The sequence below is a fragment of the Ursus americanus genome, chromosome 2 (assembly GCF_024610735.1).
Source record: "Ursus americanus isolate L20-20 chromosome 2, mUrsAme1.1.p, whole genome shotgun sequence".
Lineage (NCBI taxonomy): Eukaryota > Metazoa > Chordata > Mammalia > Carnivora > Ursidae > Ursus > Ursus americanus.
Window position 1 is genome coordinate 98,770,299 of NC_142128.1, and position 16,077 is coordinate 98,786,375.

At 61.8% G+C, this 16,077-nt stretch overlaps 1 protein-coding gene across 1 annotated transcript in view; it reads left to right on the plus strand.

Moving 5' to 3' along the window:
- CAPN2 (calpain 2) overlaps positions 1-15,249 on the plus strand; it is a 41,356-nt gene extending 26,107 nt beyond the window's left edge. The window contains exons 7-21 of the mRNA XM_045797100.2: positions 1,006-1,091; positions 1,652-1,726; positions 2,236-2,396; positions 3,820-3,989; positions 5,353-5,364; positions 6,301-6,512; positions 7,409-7,445; positions 8,211-8,276; positions 9,198-9,255; positions 10,682-10,746; positions 11,223-11,291; positions 11,786-11,864; positions 12,717-12,833; positions 13,062-13,120; positions 14,360-15,249. Of these exons, the coding sequence (XP_045653056.1) occupies positions 1,006-1,091; positions 1,652-1,726; positions 2,236-2,396; positions 3,820-3,989; positions 5,353-5,364; positions 6,301-6,512; positions 7,409-7,445; positions 8,211-8,276; positions 9,198-9,255; positions 10,682-10,746; positions 11,223-11,291; positions 11,786-11,864; positions 12,717-12,833; positions 13,062-13,120; positions 14,360-14,383 (1,290 nt within the window). The 3' untranslated portion in view covers positions 14,384-15,249. The remainder of the gene's footprint in view (positions 1-1,005; positions 1,092-1,651; positions 1,727-2,235; positions 2,397-3,819; positions 3,990-5,352; positions 5,365-6,300; positions 6,513-7,408; positions 7,446-8,210; positions 8,277-9,197; positions 9,256-10,681; positions 10,747-11,222; positions 11,292-11,785; positions 11,865-12,716; positions 12,834-13,061; positions 13,121-14,359) is intronic.
- Positions 15,250-16,077: the final 828 nt, after the last annotated feature.

The window sequence follows — 16,077 nt, forward strand, 5'->3', positions numbered from 1 at the left end:
CCCCGCTCTAACGGACCAGGTAGAGACGAGAACACTGATCGCAGCCGCATAGCGTTTGAGTCTCTGTACAAAGCGCTTTTGCGCCCAAATTCCAGTTCAGGTCTGACCGCCTCTCACCGGCTGCATGGCCTGGGCGCGTTTCTCAAACTCTCTGCCCTGGAGCACCCTCAAGTCAGAGACGGTGACAATGTCCCCGTAGGGCTGGAGTGGCTGCCGTTGTCGCTGTGAATCCCACACACGCTAGTGAGCGGCCAGCCTCACGTCCGGCACAGGACCCCGCGCCTCACACGCCCAGGGCTCTGTGGTGTTTTCATCCTTCGGTTTCTATTTTGTTCTCCGCCCACCCCCGACACACATGCATCTTTTTATTTTGAAAAAGCTCAGGTCTGTGGAAAAGCTGAAAGAGTAGTGTAACAAGAAACATCCAAATGCCATTTCCCTAGGCTCGACAATTGAGATTTTCCCCGTCCGTTTTGTGTCTGCTCTTTTCTGAGCCATTTGAGAGTCAGTCGCGGATGTCACACTTTGCTCCTAAACACGTCTCCCAGGAATAAGGGCGTTGTCTCACGTGACGCCAGTGCAGTGTTCGTGCTGAGGAAAATACCCCTAATTCCACAGCGGCGTCTAACGCAGAGTCCGCATGGGCTGCTCCCGACGGCAGCCCTGCTTTGTAGCCGCGCCAGCCGGGACTCACGGAGGTCCGGGCGGGCCGCCCGCATCTCAGCGGAGCTCCTGCCGTGAGGGCGAGGCTTCCCTGAGCTCCCGTGACAGCAGCGCATCCTACTCTAGCCGGGGGCTCACCACGTCCCCCGAGGGCCGGGCCCTGGGAGCGGTCCGCGCCTGGCAGCAGCGAGGGGCCCAGGGTCCAGCCCTTCGCCCTTTCGTGACCCCTGTAACACGGACCCGCCCCCTCCTGGCGCGGGGAGAAGGGGTCTGGGGCCCGAGCACCTGCGGGCCTGGCTTGAACTCAGCCTCTCCCCCTCTGCTCCCCGTGCCCGTCTTCAGGTCGAAAGTGGGGGAAGCCTGCAGAAGCTGGTCCGCATCCGCAACCCCTGGGGAGAGGTGGAGTGGACCGGCAAGTGGAACGACAAGTGAGCGGGGCGCCTCCCCGGGCGGTTCCGGGGGCCAGGGGAGAGAGGAGGGCGCGAGGCTGGCGTTTGTGTGGTGCAGGGCGCTAGGCCCCAAGGCCACAGGTCCCCGCCCTCTCGGGGCAGGTACCCTTCGAGCAAGTCTGCACACCTTCCTGCCGGCCCTGGGCTCCTTCCATCGCCGCGGTGTGCACGCTTCCCTAGCGCAGTCACCCTGCTGGCGGGCGGCGGGGGAGGGGCGTGCGTGGAACCCAGAGGTTCCTGGTCGCGTCGGGTGCCTCCAGCTCAGCCGCAAGGGGTTCCCCTTAAAGAGCTGCCAGGTGTGGCCGCCCGCACTGTCCCCTTCTCCCTCCAGTGGGCCCCGTTCTTTCTGCCGCCACCACCCAGGGCGGCGCCTGCCCTCACCCCCTCCCCACGGCTACGAGCGTCGCTCCCCCCCCCCCGGGGCAGTCTGGGCCCTCAGAGGTGCAGGAGCGTGTCCCCGGACCTGCACTCTGGGGTCTTGGGGACAGGTGCTCGCCCGCACTGGCTTCTAATGCCCGTCCTGTCCCGTGGCTTTCCAGCTGCCCCAACTGGAACACTGTGGACCCGGAGGTGAGGGAGCAGCTGACCAGACGGCACGAAGATGGGGAGTTCTGGTGAGACCGTTAGGGCTGCAGGGAGAGGGGTCTGCCCGGGGGCTCTACTGGACAGGAGCCAGATGATCGTGTCAGGTGCATGGGGGTGTGGGAGTTGTTGTCCTAAATTCCCCAGAAGACCCTGAATGAAACCGTTCGTCCAGCTCCCCTATTTGTCCCTCTTGACAGTGGGGTTCAAAGCTGAGCAGAGAAGCCCATTCAGATCCCACGGGACGGAAGGGGCCTTTCTCCCACCGGCTCTTAGGATCATCCCAACACCTTAAGAAACAGGCCCTTGGAGAGCAGGGCTGGGCCTGTGGGTGCGTGTCCGCCCCCAGCTGCGTCCGCGCTGCCCGGCTCGGTGCTCAGAGCGGCCCAGCCGCCGGGCCAGCATCTGCGCCTTGTGGCTGGGGGTCTGGGGGCGGCGGCGCCCCGCCTTCACTGGCTCCCTGGCTGGCCTTGGGCGGAAGGTCAAGGTTTGTCCGTGGGTCGTCTCGTAACCTGGATGCCTGTGTCCCTGCCTCTGCCAGGATGTCTTTCAACGACTTCCTGAGGCACTACTCCCGGCTGGAGATCTGCAACCTGACGCCGGACACCCTCACCAGCGAATCCTACAAGAAGTGGAAACTCACCAAGATGGACGGGAACTGGAGACGGGGCTCCACCGCGGGAGGCTGCCGGAACTACCCGAGTAAGGCCCCGCCGCGCCCGGTCCCAGCTCACGGCCACAGGCCACTGTATCCACGGGCAGCCCGAGCAGCCTGGCTCCGCAGGGACCTCACCCACAGGCCTTAACCGCTGTCCGCACTTCAGGCCCCGCTCAGACGGGGTCCCCAGTCCCTCGGCAATCCTGCGACCCTTCTGCCCTGTGGTCCGGGACCCCCCCTCGTGCCGCACACACTGAGTCCGCATGACCCCACACACTGGGCCCCAGGGACTGTCCCGAGTGGTTGATAGAGGCCACTCCAGTCTCCCTGACAAGCTCCCGCGGCCGGAGCCCTGTGTCCGCTCCATCTTTGAGGTGAGGGGACTGCGGCCTGGAGAGCTTAAGTGACCTACCTGGGGCCGCGGGCTCACAGGGACTTGAGTGCAGACAGTCTGGCGGTGGAGCTGGTCTGGGAGAACTCTCTGTGGCGGCAAGTCTGGGTCCTGTGTGGACCCTCTGCTGCACCTGAGGGACCTGAGGGACCCGAGGGCCCCAGCGGCATCCTAGGCCACAGAGCAGGTGGTTGGGCACGCAGATGGGTCCCTTCAGCCCCAGAGCTTTGAATCTTTCACCTCAAGTGTGTAGCTACCAAGTGGGGATTTGAGAGGTGCTGGGAAGAGCTCTGCCCCAGACAGGAATCTCTCCCCCACCCGTGAGATCAGGGGTCAGCAAACTCCCTCAAGGGCCAGATGGTAAATATCTGGGGCTTCGTGAGCCATCAGTTTGTCCCGCTTCCAGGTCTACGGCTATAGCCTGAAGGCAGTTAAATGAATAGATACAGCTGTGTTCTAATAAAACTTTATTGACAAAAACAGGCAGCCAGGGGTGCACAGAGCTGGAGTTGGCTTGGCACTGGATGGTGCCTTTATTTCCCCAACAAAGAGTTTTATCCTCTTAGGGAGGGGAAGGCAGCCGGCACGATTATCCTTAAATGTGAATGAATCTCGGGTCCTTCCTGTAAATGGGTTCTGGAAGTGGGGAGGGCAGAGACACCATGGGGGCAACGGGACAGGCCTGGGGGGACAAGGGACACAGAAAAGGAGCTGAAATTGTGCACAGGATGGTCCTGGCCTCGGGGTTCACTGAGGGGGTGCAGGGGTGCATGCCCCCTCCTCCCCAGCCAGGCCACCTCTGACCTCCCGTTCGAGCCTGGGGAGGGAGAGGTGCCGCAAGGGGACAGCTCAGCTCTAACGGCCTCTTCCAGAGTGATGACCACCAGTCCCTGAGACCAGCCTGAGAGCAGGTGGGAGAGAACTGCAAGGGAAAGTCTGTCATGTAGGGGTCTCCCCATGATGATCGGGCAGGCGCCGCCGTCCCCCCTCCCGTCCCCATCCCCCACCCCTGCACACCAGGTGGGGCAGGGCTCTGGCGTCCTGAGTGATGGAGCACATCCCCTCTCTGGCCACAGACACTTTCTGGATGAACCCTCAGTACCTGATCAAGCTGGAGGAGGAGGACGAGGACCAGGAGGACGGGGAGAGCGGCTGCACCTTCCTGGTGGGCCTCATCCAGAAGCACCGGCGGCGGCAGAGGAAGATGGGCGAAGACATGCACACCATTGGCTTCGGCATCTACGAGGTGCGTGCGGCACGGCGGGGGCCGCCTCCTCCCCTCCTTCGCCGTCAGCAGCCCGGGAGGGGGCACCCCAGACAGGGAGCCGGCCAGGGAGCCGGCAACTGGGCCCGGCCAGTCTCGGGAGAAGTCTCGCGGCCCCGGAGGTGGCGAGCCGTCGCCTGGGCCCCCGCAGCCAGCTTCCCGGATCGCCCACTCTTTTTAGGGGCCTCCTGCCTCTCCTGAGCCCCTCCAGGCCTGGCACCACTCTTCTCGGAACAGAGGAGACTTAACAGAGCTTCCTGGACCCCATCTGGGAATACCATGAGGGCAGGAACTGCTCCAGCATCTGGCTGGTAGGCGCCCAGCCCAGTGCGGGGCCTGGGAGCAGCTCAGGACAGGGAACACGGGCTCCGCACACTCACTCCCGCACGTTCTTTCATTTCAAACCACATTCGAGAAAAGCCCAGCTTAGCTGCAGGCAGAAGGCGGCTGCCCCTTCCTGTCTGGGGCCAGACCCCTGCACCCTCCCCACTCCTCCCTGCAGCACTGACCAGAGAGCCTCTCCGCTGGGGTCCAATGGGTGCAGGCGGCCCCCTAAAGCACCCAGCGGGCCCTGCGTTCAGTGAGGTCACCTGCGAAGTCACAGGGGCAGCCTGAGATGGTGGCAGGGAGCCCACCACTGGGAGAAGTCAGGTGCCAGGAGACACGGCCCCGCTCGCTCTTCACGGGAGCGTGGCCCCCAGGACCCTGCCCGTTCACTCACCAAGTAGAGTCGGTCAAATGCCATCATTTCAAACAGTGCCCATAACTGTAAGCCCCTGTCTCTGAAACAGGAGCTGAGAGCTTCAGAGCTGGGGCAGAGTGACCCCAAGGAAAATGCAAACTGACACCCCCCCCCACACACACACCTCAAGGGAGTGGGAAGCCAGGCCTGGACTCCAGCGCTGGGAAGCCCCAGGGGATCGTTTGGTTCTGTTTGAGGCAGGAACAGGGAGCTCACTGACACACAGATGGGGTGTGGCCGGCAGAAGCCGGGAGCGGACCCCTCCTGGCTCCCAGCCCAGTGGTGCCCCCTTCACTGCCCTCTTCGTCCGAGGGCACAGCCCTGCTTCTGCGAGCGGGAGGCGGGGGGACCCCAGGCCAGTCTGTGCACAGCTCCCTGCCTCGGTTTTATGCTCTATAAACGAGGGATGGTGCTAAGGGCTTGCCCGTGTGGTTGCTGGGTCAGGAGCTTTGTTTTCAGCCGGAATGCGTGGGGGCCCTTGGAAAACATGGACGTAGTTCTGCTAGAGCTGCAGGGAACGGGGGGCAGCAGAGCAGACGGCGCGGCGGGGCCTTTGTGCAGCCGCCCCCGAGGCTGAGGGAAGCGCCTTCTCTCTCCTTGCAGGTTCCAGAGGAGGTACGTCCGGCAGACGGCGCGGGGTCAGCAACAGGCACGAGGCTTAGACCGCCGGCTCGGGGGTCTCGTGAGGCCTGGGCAGGGGCCGGCGGCTGAGAAGGATGAGGCCCCGTGCCCTCTGGGCCCTGGTGAGGCAGCTGGGGTCCCACACGCTGCTGGTCAGAGCTCAGGGCCAGGTCTCCCAGGAAGTCCCCGCAGGGCCTGTGTTCGGTTTAGGTCTGGGTGGACGACATGTGATCCTGGGACCTCTGGCGCCTCTTCACAGAGTCCAGTAAATCTCTCCAAAAACAAGCGTGAGGGGAACGAGGAACCCCACAGGCTGTACTGGGATATAGCGTGGGAGCCCAGAGGGAGGCCTGGACCCAATTCCCAACTCTGCCATTTGCAGGCTGTGTGACCCTAGACAAGCGGTGGGTCCTCTCTGGACCCCTGGTTACTTCTTCAGTAAAACTGGCCAACCATCCATCTCGAGGGACCGTAGGGACGAAGTGAAGGCTGTGAGAGCACACAGCAGGCCCAGAGCTGGTGTTCGCGGGTCCGTGAGGGCCGTAGCTGTTCTGGGGGGCACGCGGGGTGCTCAGGCCCCCGGCGGTACACTCTGCTGTGGTCAGGCGGTGCCGTCTGTGGCACGCCGGGCTTTTCCAGGCGCCGCGTGCACATTCTGGCCCCGCTGTGGTCACTGACCACAGCTGAGCTGCGCTGCCCTCCCTGGTCAGGCCCTGTCCTCGCTTCTGTGTGTCGCACACCACGCACATCCGAGTCACCGTGAGGAAGGCCGAGGACCTCCGTGTGCAGATGGGGTGTCTCTGCAGAGCTGGGCACATGTGGGGCCCCTGTGGCACACGCCTCTGAGTCCCCCCGGGCCATTCATTCTCTAGCGTGGAGCGACCCAGACGCAGTGCCTTCGACTCCCCCCCGTTTCTGTTTGTCCATCAGATGTACGGACAGACCAACCTCCACCTCAGTAGGAGCTTCTTCCTGACGCACCGAGCGAGGGAGCGCTCGGACACCTTCATCAACCTGCGCGAGGTGCTCAACCGCTTCAAGCTGCCGCCCGGGGAGTACGTCCTGGTGCCCTCCACCTTCGAGCCCAACAAGGACGGGGACTTCTGCGTCCGGGTCTTCTCGGAGAAGAAAGCCGACTACCAGTAGGTGGCCCGCCCTCCCTGTCCCCGCGGGCGTCCTCTGAGCGGGGTTGGCGGGGAGGTGGGGCCGTGAAGGCCCCGAGTGTTGTCACTCGGGGTTTCTGCGGTTTGAGCACAGTTGTGTCTGTGACATCAGGTCGTCGGGTTCATTGTAAGGACAGGGACTGTGAACTCGTCAGGCGCCGAGCCCGGGTGTAACCCCTTCCTGCCCAGCGCCCGCGAGCGCCGGGGTGTGAGTGACGGCCTCAGTGGTCACTGGACGCCAGTAGGCCCTTTCCCGCTGATGCCGCCTTCAGGATGGCCTCCTGTCACAGCAGCCTCTGGTCAAGCTGCCGCTTCGACCGCGTCTATATTCGGTGGGGCGCTTGATTGCAGGAGACCTAATCTGCTGGGGGCAGCTTAACCAAAAGAGGATTTACTGAAAGACCACAAAGGCTTTGAGCCGATGGGAAGCAGGGACATGGCACCTGCCATGTGCTCCTGTCAAAGACCCAGGACCGTGTATCCGACAGGCCGGCCCACCCCAGCCGTGGGCCTGCTGGCCTCTGCGGGCACAGCAGACGGGACTCTCGGCGGCCTGGTGGGGGATGACCCAGCGCTGCCCGAGCTTCCACGGTAACCACACCCCGGCCTCGGGGTGCCCGCCTTCTCCAGCCCAGAGCAGAGCATGTAGGCGGCAGGGACGTCGCGTGCTTCTCTGTGTGAGATTTACCATGACAAACGTTCCCGTGGACCCAGGGAGTGGGTCCGAGGCAGGCCCTCTGCCTCCCCATGTTCGGCCATGCCCCTCGCTTCCTGCCTTCGTTTCTGCTGTGCGGGGACGTGCGGTCGCACTTCCACGTGGGCCGTGATTTCGGCAGCACACCCCTTCTGGTGACACGATTTCCTTCTGTTTCCAGGGTTGTCGACGACGAGATCGAGGCCAACCTTGACGAGGTATGTGCAGCCCCTGGCTCCCGCCTGCTCTGCCCCGACGACCCAGGGCCCAGAGCGACAACACAGAATCGCTAGGGTTTAGGAGGCCCTAGGACTTCGTGCCCACAGCTCAAGACTAGGCTTTGCCTCCCGCACCTGTGCTGGCCACCGCATGGCCCTCGCCTCCGCTGTGTGGGACTCGGGGTTCCCATGACTCCCCTTCCTGAGCCTCAGTTTCTTTATTCGTAAAATGAAATGTGGGGCGATAAGGTTCCTGAGGCCCTGAGGGCTCCAAGAATTGCTGTTGAAATAGTGGTGACTCTGGGGAGTTCGGGGTCTCCAATGAGGCCCACCCATAAAAAAACCCAGAGCCGAGGGAGGAGACTGCCACCAACATGACGGGAGGCTTTCCCGCTGTCCCTGGACCTGAAAACTCTAGGTTCCTCAGTCCCTGAAGTGCCATGCTTGTCCTGGATCCCCAGGGAGAGACGGAACAGTCCCAGAGGGCCGCTGTCATAGGCCCTCTAGAACATTCTGGCTAGGCTCCACTTCTGAATCCCTACTAGCGTAGATCAGAGGGCCATTCTGGTCGCAGGTCAGAGAAGACACTGTGAGGTGCTCACTAACTCCTCCCAGAGTTTCCATCCCTCTCATGTCTTCACTAGAAAAACTCCTTCCTTCATTCTTCACACTGTCCTTTGTCTCAGGCCTGTGGGAGGCGGGGCAGGCGGGGGGGGGGCCCTTCCTGGCTCTGACCTGCTCCCACCCCTGCGCCTCCCCTTCCAGATAGACGCCAGCGAGGATGACATTGACGACGGGTTCAGGAGGCTGTTTGCCCAGCTGGCAGGCGAGGTGGGTGTCCGCAGTCTCTGTCACACGCTCTGGCCGCTGCAGAGGAAGGGACAGTCTCATCCTCATGAGACTCCGATTCAGAGGGGCAGAGAGGAATCGTGCTGGAACTAGGGCTCCTGCCCACATCCTGCCCCCATGGCGGGGCTGCCAGCTCGCGGTCAGCTCTGGCCCCATATTCCTTCTGCCGCAGGGTTCCGGCTCTTGTCTCTTCCACTCCAGCTGGGACGTGGGGCTCAGACCTTATCCTTGATTTTCACGAAGATATCCCGGGGGGACAGAAGGGTTTCAAATCTCTACTGTGTTGATTGCCTGAGCCACGTGGGCCTTGGGCTGCTGTAAGCTGTTCCCGCCAGTCCGGAACCTGGCACCCTCCTCTGTCATGCACAGGAAGCCGGCTCACCTGGGCCTCCCCATCAGCGTGCTTAGCAGGTGCTCCCCTCCATCCCCTCCATCCCGGTCTCTAAGGGACAGAGACTTCTTTCCCCTGCTGGTTGCTGGTTGGGTCGTATATATGTCCTGCCCCCATGCCCAGGAAGCAGAAAGGACTGCGGCCAATCTTGGGGCTTGCCCCCCCCCATTACACAGTACCTGTGCACACACAGGGGTCCCTGAACCACTCCAGGAGCCGTGACCACAGAGAGAGTGCTGGGCGGTTCCTGGAGGAGCTGGGTCCTAACCATCTTTACAGGAAGCCAGATCCGAGTTTCAAAGAGGAGGAAGGCGGCTGAACGAAGAAAGCCACGTGGGGCCACGATGCTCTCCAGAGCTCGGAACTGGCGCTTGACGTCCCCCTAGAGCAGGTGTACACGTGCCGCTCACGTGTGGCCTCACAGGCCCCGCCAAGACCCACCTAGTGCACCTGACCCAGGGCCAGTCTCCAAGGTCTGCGGCCCGTGTAACCACCCTGCTTCATGTCCACAGGACGCGGAGATTTCTGCCTTCGAGCTGCAGACCATCCTAAGGAGAGTGTTGGCCAAACGTAAGTGCCGTCCTGGCGGGTCCCTGGTCCCGCTGCTCCCCGCGCCTTTCCACCACCCTCTCCCGCCTCGATACCTGTGTCCGCCCCTGCCGCACTGGGCAGAGGTGGCTCTGTGCACCCCGGTGAAACAACAAAGGTGTCCAGATGGAGGTCAGAGGTCGCACCCAAGTTGCTACCACTGGTGGGCTGTTGCTCTAAGCCCAGGCACGTGACGCCTCGGGCTCTTTCCTCACCTGTAAAGTGGGTGGATCGCTACCCAACTTCAATGAGGGGCGCCGGGTAAGGAGGGCTGAGTCAGCCCCGACCACCGGCTGGAAAGCCCCGGCTGTATTTAGTGGGGTCGTGGATGGAGCCCACATCTCCCTGCGTAGCCACGAGAACAGTTCAGGAAGTGTCTCCCCAGCGTGTGGGCCAGGGAGCCTCGTCTGACGTTTGGCTTGGGCCCACAGCGACTCCAAAGCTGTGGAGGCGGCTGCTGGGTCTCCTGGAGGAACGAGCGAAGTGGGAGTGGGGCCTGGGGCGGAGCCAGAGTGCCTCCCATGGGCCTTCAGGCTCCTTGACCCAAGTGCAGTCCAGCCTCGGGGGACACATTTCCTCCCCTTCAATTCATCATGAGAACCACAGTCACCCCTGAGCCCCTGCAAGCCCGGACGTTGCTGTGTCCAAGGCAGTGGCCTCGTGCACTGCTTAGAAGCCGGCCCAACCATCAACAGAGAGGCAAATTCTCTAGAAGTGCCCCGGCTGGCCGGGTCGTCCATCCCAGGGCGTGTGGGCAGTGTGCCTGGCACAGGATCCACACATAACCGGTTCCTCCCAGGCAGGCCGGGTGAGGACAAGGAGGTGGTGTTTGGCCTGGAGGCTGCCAGGCACGAGTGAAGTCACAGAGCTGTTCAGGCGTGCGGCCGTCAAAGCTGCCTTGTTCCTGCACAGATGGAGGCTGGGTGGGCGGGGAAGAGCCAGGCCGTGCTGGGACTCAGCCTCCCTGGCCGCCCGCTGACCCCGGCCTCCACCCAGGCCCAAGAAGGGGTCTGTGCCCACAGCAGCAGCTCTGAGACCGGCTACAGCGCAACGTTTGCAAGGGCGTAACAAAAGATGGGTCTCTCGTGGTCTGCGGGGAACGAGAGCCCCACTTGTAACAAGAGTCTCCTGCTGCCCGCCAGCCACTGTTGTACTCCACTGTCCTAGTGGAGCACAGTGGCTCTGGAGAGTCTGGTCCTCGGGCTTCTCGGTCTGCGGGGACACAGGCTAACGTGGCAAATACACGCTCTGCTCTCTTCCCTCTTACGCGTGAGCCCCCTGTGACACTGGAAGTCGGTGAAGTGACCCCTGTCCTGGAGGGCACAGACACACATTTCCGTCCTTGGGGGGTTTCTCGGGACAGCGCAGCCCCGCGGGATTTTCCCATCACTCTTCCTTTGTTTTCTAGGCCAGGACATCAAGTCAGACGGCTTCAGCATCGAGACCTGCAAAATCATGGTGGACATGCTGGACGTATCCTTCCGTGCCGCAGAGCCCCCGCCCGTCCTGCTCAGGCGAGTGGGAGACGCCTGGGCCCGAGCAGCTCGGGCTGGTTTCCTGAGGGGCTGTGGAAAATGTCCCCCCACCGTCCTGTTTCTGACGGGACTCTCTTCTCTGGTCGTGGTTTTCCTCTGTTTGCGGGCCCCCTGCCCACCTGCCTCGCTGCGTTCTGGGCGGGATGGGTCTGAGCTGCTGGGGGTGGGGGGGTGGTCTTGTGGGCTCCCGGCTGCTCCGGGGCAGCTGCCCCACACAAGGCCTAGAAACATGCCCAGAGTCAGCAAGGAGCTTCTGTGTGTCACCCTGGCGGCCCGTAGACGCAGCTGTGGCCGAAGCACGGCGTGGGGGGCTTCGGCTGGCGCTCCTCGGAAGCACGCGGTGGGCGCCGTGCCAGCCGGGTGACGGGGCGCCCGCACGGACGTGCTGCGGGAGTGTTCCTTAACGACAGGCAGTCTGATGGCAGCGGGAAGCTGGGGCTGAAGGAGTTCTACGTTCTCTGGACGAAGATCCAGAAGTACCAGGTGAGTACCCGGTGGCTCTGTCGGAGACGTGGGTGCACGTGCACCTGTCTGTGAGGGCAGAGGGACATCCCCAGGGGTGGGACTTGACCCCCAGAGGCAGGATGGGCAGGTGCGAACAGCAAAGACGAGCCTGTGCAAGGGACATGGTCTGCTCCCCGCTCTCACCTGCTAGTGGCCAGAAACGGGGTCCCCTTCCAGCTGCCCTGAAAGTATCCTCTAGAGGCCGTGTAGCCTTTGGTCCTTTGGATTTCTGACAGCCCAGTCACAAAACTGACATCCTAATGGGCCCACGGTGGCTGACCGACAGGCACGTGCAGGAGCCCGCTCACAGAGGGGGCGCTGTTAGCTATTTAAGGCAGAAACGTGGGTGACTTTCCAAGGCCAGACTAGAGTCAGAGCTAGGAAGCTTCAGGCCCGTGCGGCACACAGCACGCGCTAATTCATCTCCTGCTGGCTTTGCGTCATGGTTCTTGTAACTGTTCTGCCTGTTCCAGAAAATTTACCGGGAAATCGACGTGGACCGGTCGGGCACCATGAACTCCTATGAGATGCGGAAAGCTTTGGAAGAGGCCGGTAAGGACCGTTCGTTTTAGGCGTAGAACACGTGAGCGCTTACTCTGCGTTACGTGAAGCAGGTGCTGGCTCATGCTTTCCCTCCCCCTGGAAAAAGCTAACTGGTAAAACAAAACACCTGTTGTGCCCTCTTGAGTTGAAGTTTCCTTCTGAGAGCCTGGTGGGTCGAGCGGGCAGAGCCAGTTCTCAGCACACTGGGCTCCCTTTGCTAAGTCCCTCACACACAACATGGGGTTCTCTACTGGTTGGGACGTAATCCTGCCACAGAGACCCCAAATAACCATCTTTCTCTCCCAGACGGTCCAAGGGCAAGGGGCGGTGCCTCCCTTTCCCGCGGGACCACGCTGGCTTGCCATCACAACATCCTGGCAACGGGTGGATGGCGGAGGGAGGGACAGGCTCCTTGCCTTTCAGGGCACACGTCTCCCTGGCAGGGCTTAGTCAGGGGCTCTCAGCCGGCTGCAGGGCAGGTGGGAAACGTCTCCCTTTCAGGCAGCCGAGGCCCATTAGAAATTCCGCTGTGGAAAGGGCGAGAATTAGTGCTAGTTTACGATGAACGGTTCCTGCCACACGCATCCAGGAAGAGTCTAGTCTCCAAGGTGATTCAGGGCTAGACAGACAGGAGAGGAAGCATGAGCAGCAGGGCAGCCTCATGTAGCCAGTGAGGACCCAGGGAGGCCCAGGCGGCTCCGGCTTTGTGAAGCACCACAGTCCCCCAGGAGCGCACCAAGGGACAGAAGCGCTTGCTGCGATTTGAAGGGCCACCTCTGCGCGTCTGTCGGTGGCGCGGGAGCAGGGGCGGGCGCTGTCCAACACTAACCCCGAGCCGGGTGCCTGTTCGTCCCGCCGCAGGCTTCAAGCTGCCCTGTCAGCTGCACCAGGTCATCGTCGCTCGCTTCGCAGATGACGAGCTCATCATCGACTTCGACAATTTTGTCCGGTGTCTGGTGCGACTGGAAACACTGTTCAGTAAGTGGCTGTTTGGGGAAAGACCAATTTCCGTCCTGTTGGGGTGAAGACACCCACCCTTTCCCTCGGGTGAGATCGGGGGTGAACCGGGACGCGTCTGCAGTTGACCATGAAGATCCTTCTCCAGTGTGGGGACGGAGGGCAGGAATAGCAGCTTGGGACAAACGGGGAAGACAGTGCGGTCTCTGTTCGGCTCGCTCACGGGGGACGGCCCTTCTTCCTCCGCAGGGGTTTTTAAGCAGCTGGACCCCGAGAACACCGGGACCATACAGCTGGACCTCATCTCTGTAAGTCTGCGGCTCACACGCCCCTCCCTCGGGACAGGGACCTGGGGTTGATGGGCTGCTGCTTACAGCCCCCCCTTACAGATCTCCGGGGTTGGGGGAGTCGGCCTGGAAGGGGCTCTAAGATCCCACCCCGCACTGTCGCTGGCAGCCCCTTCCCGGCCCGCTGTTGACCCTCAGGTCCCTCCTCCCACCAGCTTTGCCTCAAGTAGGCAGTGGAAGAGGGGGCTGCAGGGTCCCTCGGAGGAAAATGAACCGCTGATTTGCACGCACGGGCGGCGGAGCTGATAAAACTCTGGAGGAAATCCAAGTGGGTTTGGGAAGATCTGTCATTCTTAGAGCAGATCTACTTAAAATACTTTCAGAGCAAATTACTTCCTCCTTCTCCTTTCAAAACACCCCGATAGTAACTAAGCTGGGGTATGTGATTACTGTGCTCCTGAGGCTGGAGCCCGCGCAGTGACCCCTGGGAGATGATCGTCAAGCCAGACGGAGGGGGGGGACACCGGTTCCCTGAAAAGCAAAGTGCGAGGTGTTCTCTGGTCATCCTGCCAGAATGTTCTCTCACCCCCAGGAGGAAGGGTACGCCTGTGCTCCCGGGCCGTACACTTCCTCTGCTCTCAGGGGAATGGAGCTTGGGGCAGCCCAAGGGCTGGGCAGGGGGCCGGCGCCCACGGGAATGACCAGGTCCCACGTACCAGTGAGGAGCCAGGTGGCAAGTGGGACAGGAGTCAGGGCCTGGCCACTCTTTTCCTTGCACTTTGGAGGAAGCCAGCGGCTCAGCAGGCGTCCACCTGCTCGGATGCACCGTAAAGGGCTTCAGCCAACTGAAAATCTGTTTGAGCCAATTACGAGTAACGCTAAGTTGCTTGTCCAACTGTATGTCCCTGGGAAATACACCCACCCTGAGGTCGCAGTCCACGGCGGAGGCTCGGGTGTTTGCTCGGATGACCGCTGTGCTGTGGGGAGCTTGGCAGAAGCCGGGAGTCCAGGTCCGTCCCAGAGTTCGCACTTTTCTCCAACAGAGACCAAGGGCGAAAGCCACTGGTTTCAGGGAGAGCCACAGCCCAGACGCACGTTGTGTGGCCCGTGGCGCGGAGGCGCCGAGAGCCTGTGCCGGAGGCCCTCACCCTCCTCAGCTTCTCGGGCTGCACTCAGGTCTCTGGGAGGTGCCACGGGCACATACATAGCCTTTAATTCTGTACCTGGGCTCGGAGCTGATGGCTGTTTTCTTCCTCACAGTGGCTCTGCTTCTCGGTCCTCTGAAGCCATAACCCATCCGCCTGAAGACAGCCCAGCACTAGGCCTCCATGGGGAAACTTTTTATCTGGGCCTCGCACTTATGGGAACACTTACTTCAACTGATGATTATAGCTGAGCATAAAGATGCATTTTTGAGATAGCAGAACTTTCAGATTTCAAAGTAAAAGATTTGCATATCATGATCCTAAGCGCCAGAGTCACTTAATCCTTGGTAAGCTCAAACCCTGAACTGCTGCCTGGTTTACTTCCACACACTTTCCTGTTTGTAGCAATATTCAACCAGGGAAACAACGCAGGGAGGTATTTTAACAGCTGACCACACACGAAGTCTGTCTCCAAGGACACAAAGTCCCTGCTGGGAATACTGGGAATATTTAAAGCAACTTCAGGTTTAGAAATGCAGCTGTGACATTGAGCCAACAGCAGTCCGTGTCCCCGGAGTTAAAGGGAAACTAGTAGGCATCGCGGAGCAGCCTTATCGAGGCATCCGAATGGGCCAGGCGAGAAGGCACACCTCCGTCACGTGGGTCCCTCCAGAGACCAATCTACGTAAAATCGACCGGTTACCTGTGTCTTAGCCCAAACCCTGAGCGGTCTGGGCTCCGACGGGGAGTCAGTTCTGGCTCAGCTGCCTGAAGCCTGCACCAGCGCAGGGGCCCGGGGGCGGAGCCGATCGCGGTCAGGGACAGAACCCGCCGTTCGCTGCCCGGACGTCACCCCTGCCCTGCTTGTGCGTGGAGCCAGGAGGGACATGGCTGGGAGCTGGTCCCCTGGCTCCACCCTGGGAAAACGCTAGCAGCATTATGAAAATACCGCCTTGTTGCCTTACCTTCTTCCACATGTGCTGTTAATAAAGAGTCGCCCAGACAGTCCTGCGCGGTGCTGTCCTTCCTGGAGGGCCCGGCCGGGGTCTGTGCGCACACTGGGTCACAGCCTGCTACCCCGGAGTTCCCCTCCCAACAGGAAAAGGCAGCTTAACTCCCCTTTCCTGGGTAACTACACGATTTCTTAATCCAATTCAGAAGCTCGTAAGTGGCCACGAAGTAGGTGCCACTCTGATCGGCATCTGGTCTCCCCTAGGGAGGCCCAGGCAGGCCTCCGGCGTGGGGACAAGACGGGGCCTGACAGGACAGGCACAGAAGTCCGAGCCTGCTGGCGGTGACCCCTGGGGAGCCCTACAACCAGCAGGGGAGCGGGGCAGGGAAGTGCATCTCCCAGACCTGGCTGGGAGGCGCTGGGCCTACCTGGCGGGGCGGGGGGGGGGGGGAGTGTCCTCCACTCAGCAGCTCCCGGCAGCACAGGCAGGAGCCCGGGACGGGGGACTTTGAGGCCAGGCGCACGGGGAGGGGAGAGACCCCGGCCAACCCGCGTCCGTGCTGCAGGCTCTGCCCCTCCGCACCTGCTGGGCCGACCCGGCTCACCAGCTCACTTGGCACCTGTCCAGTCCCAGTCGAGGAGATAATGGAGACACAAACGGGGAAGGTCTGCCTCACTTGGCGCAGAAGGACGAAGAGAATTACCAACTTCCCGGGGTTCTCCCACACAGTGCAGCCCTCGCCAGCGCCTGCTTCACAGGTAGATGTTAGTGCATCAACGCCCTCTACTTCTGACCCCATGGGAAGCGGGGCCCAAGGCCCCCCAGTCTCTGTGCTGCGCACACAGGCTCTCTGCACTTCTCCCTGCACATGGCATCCCAG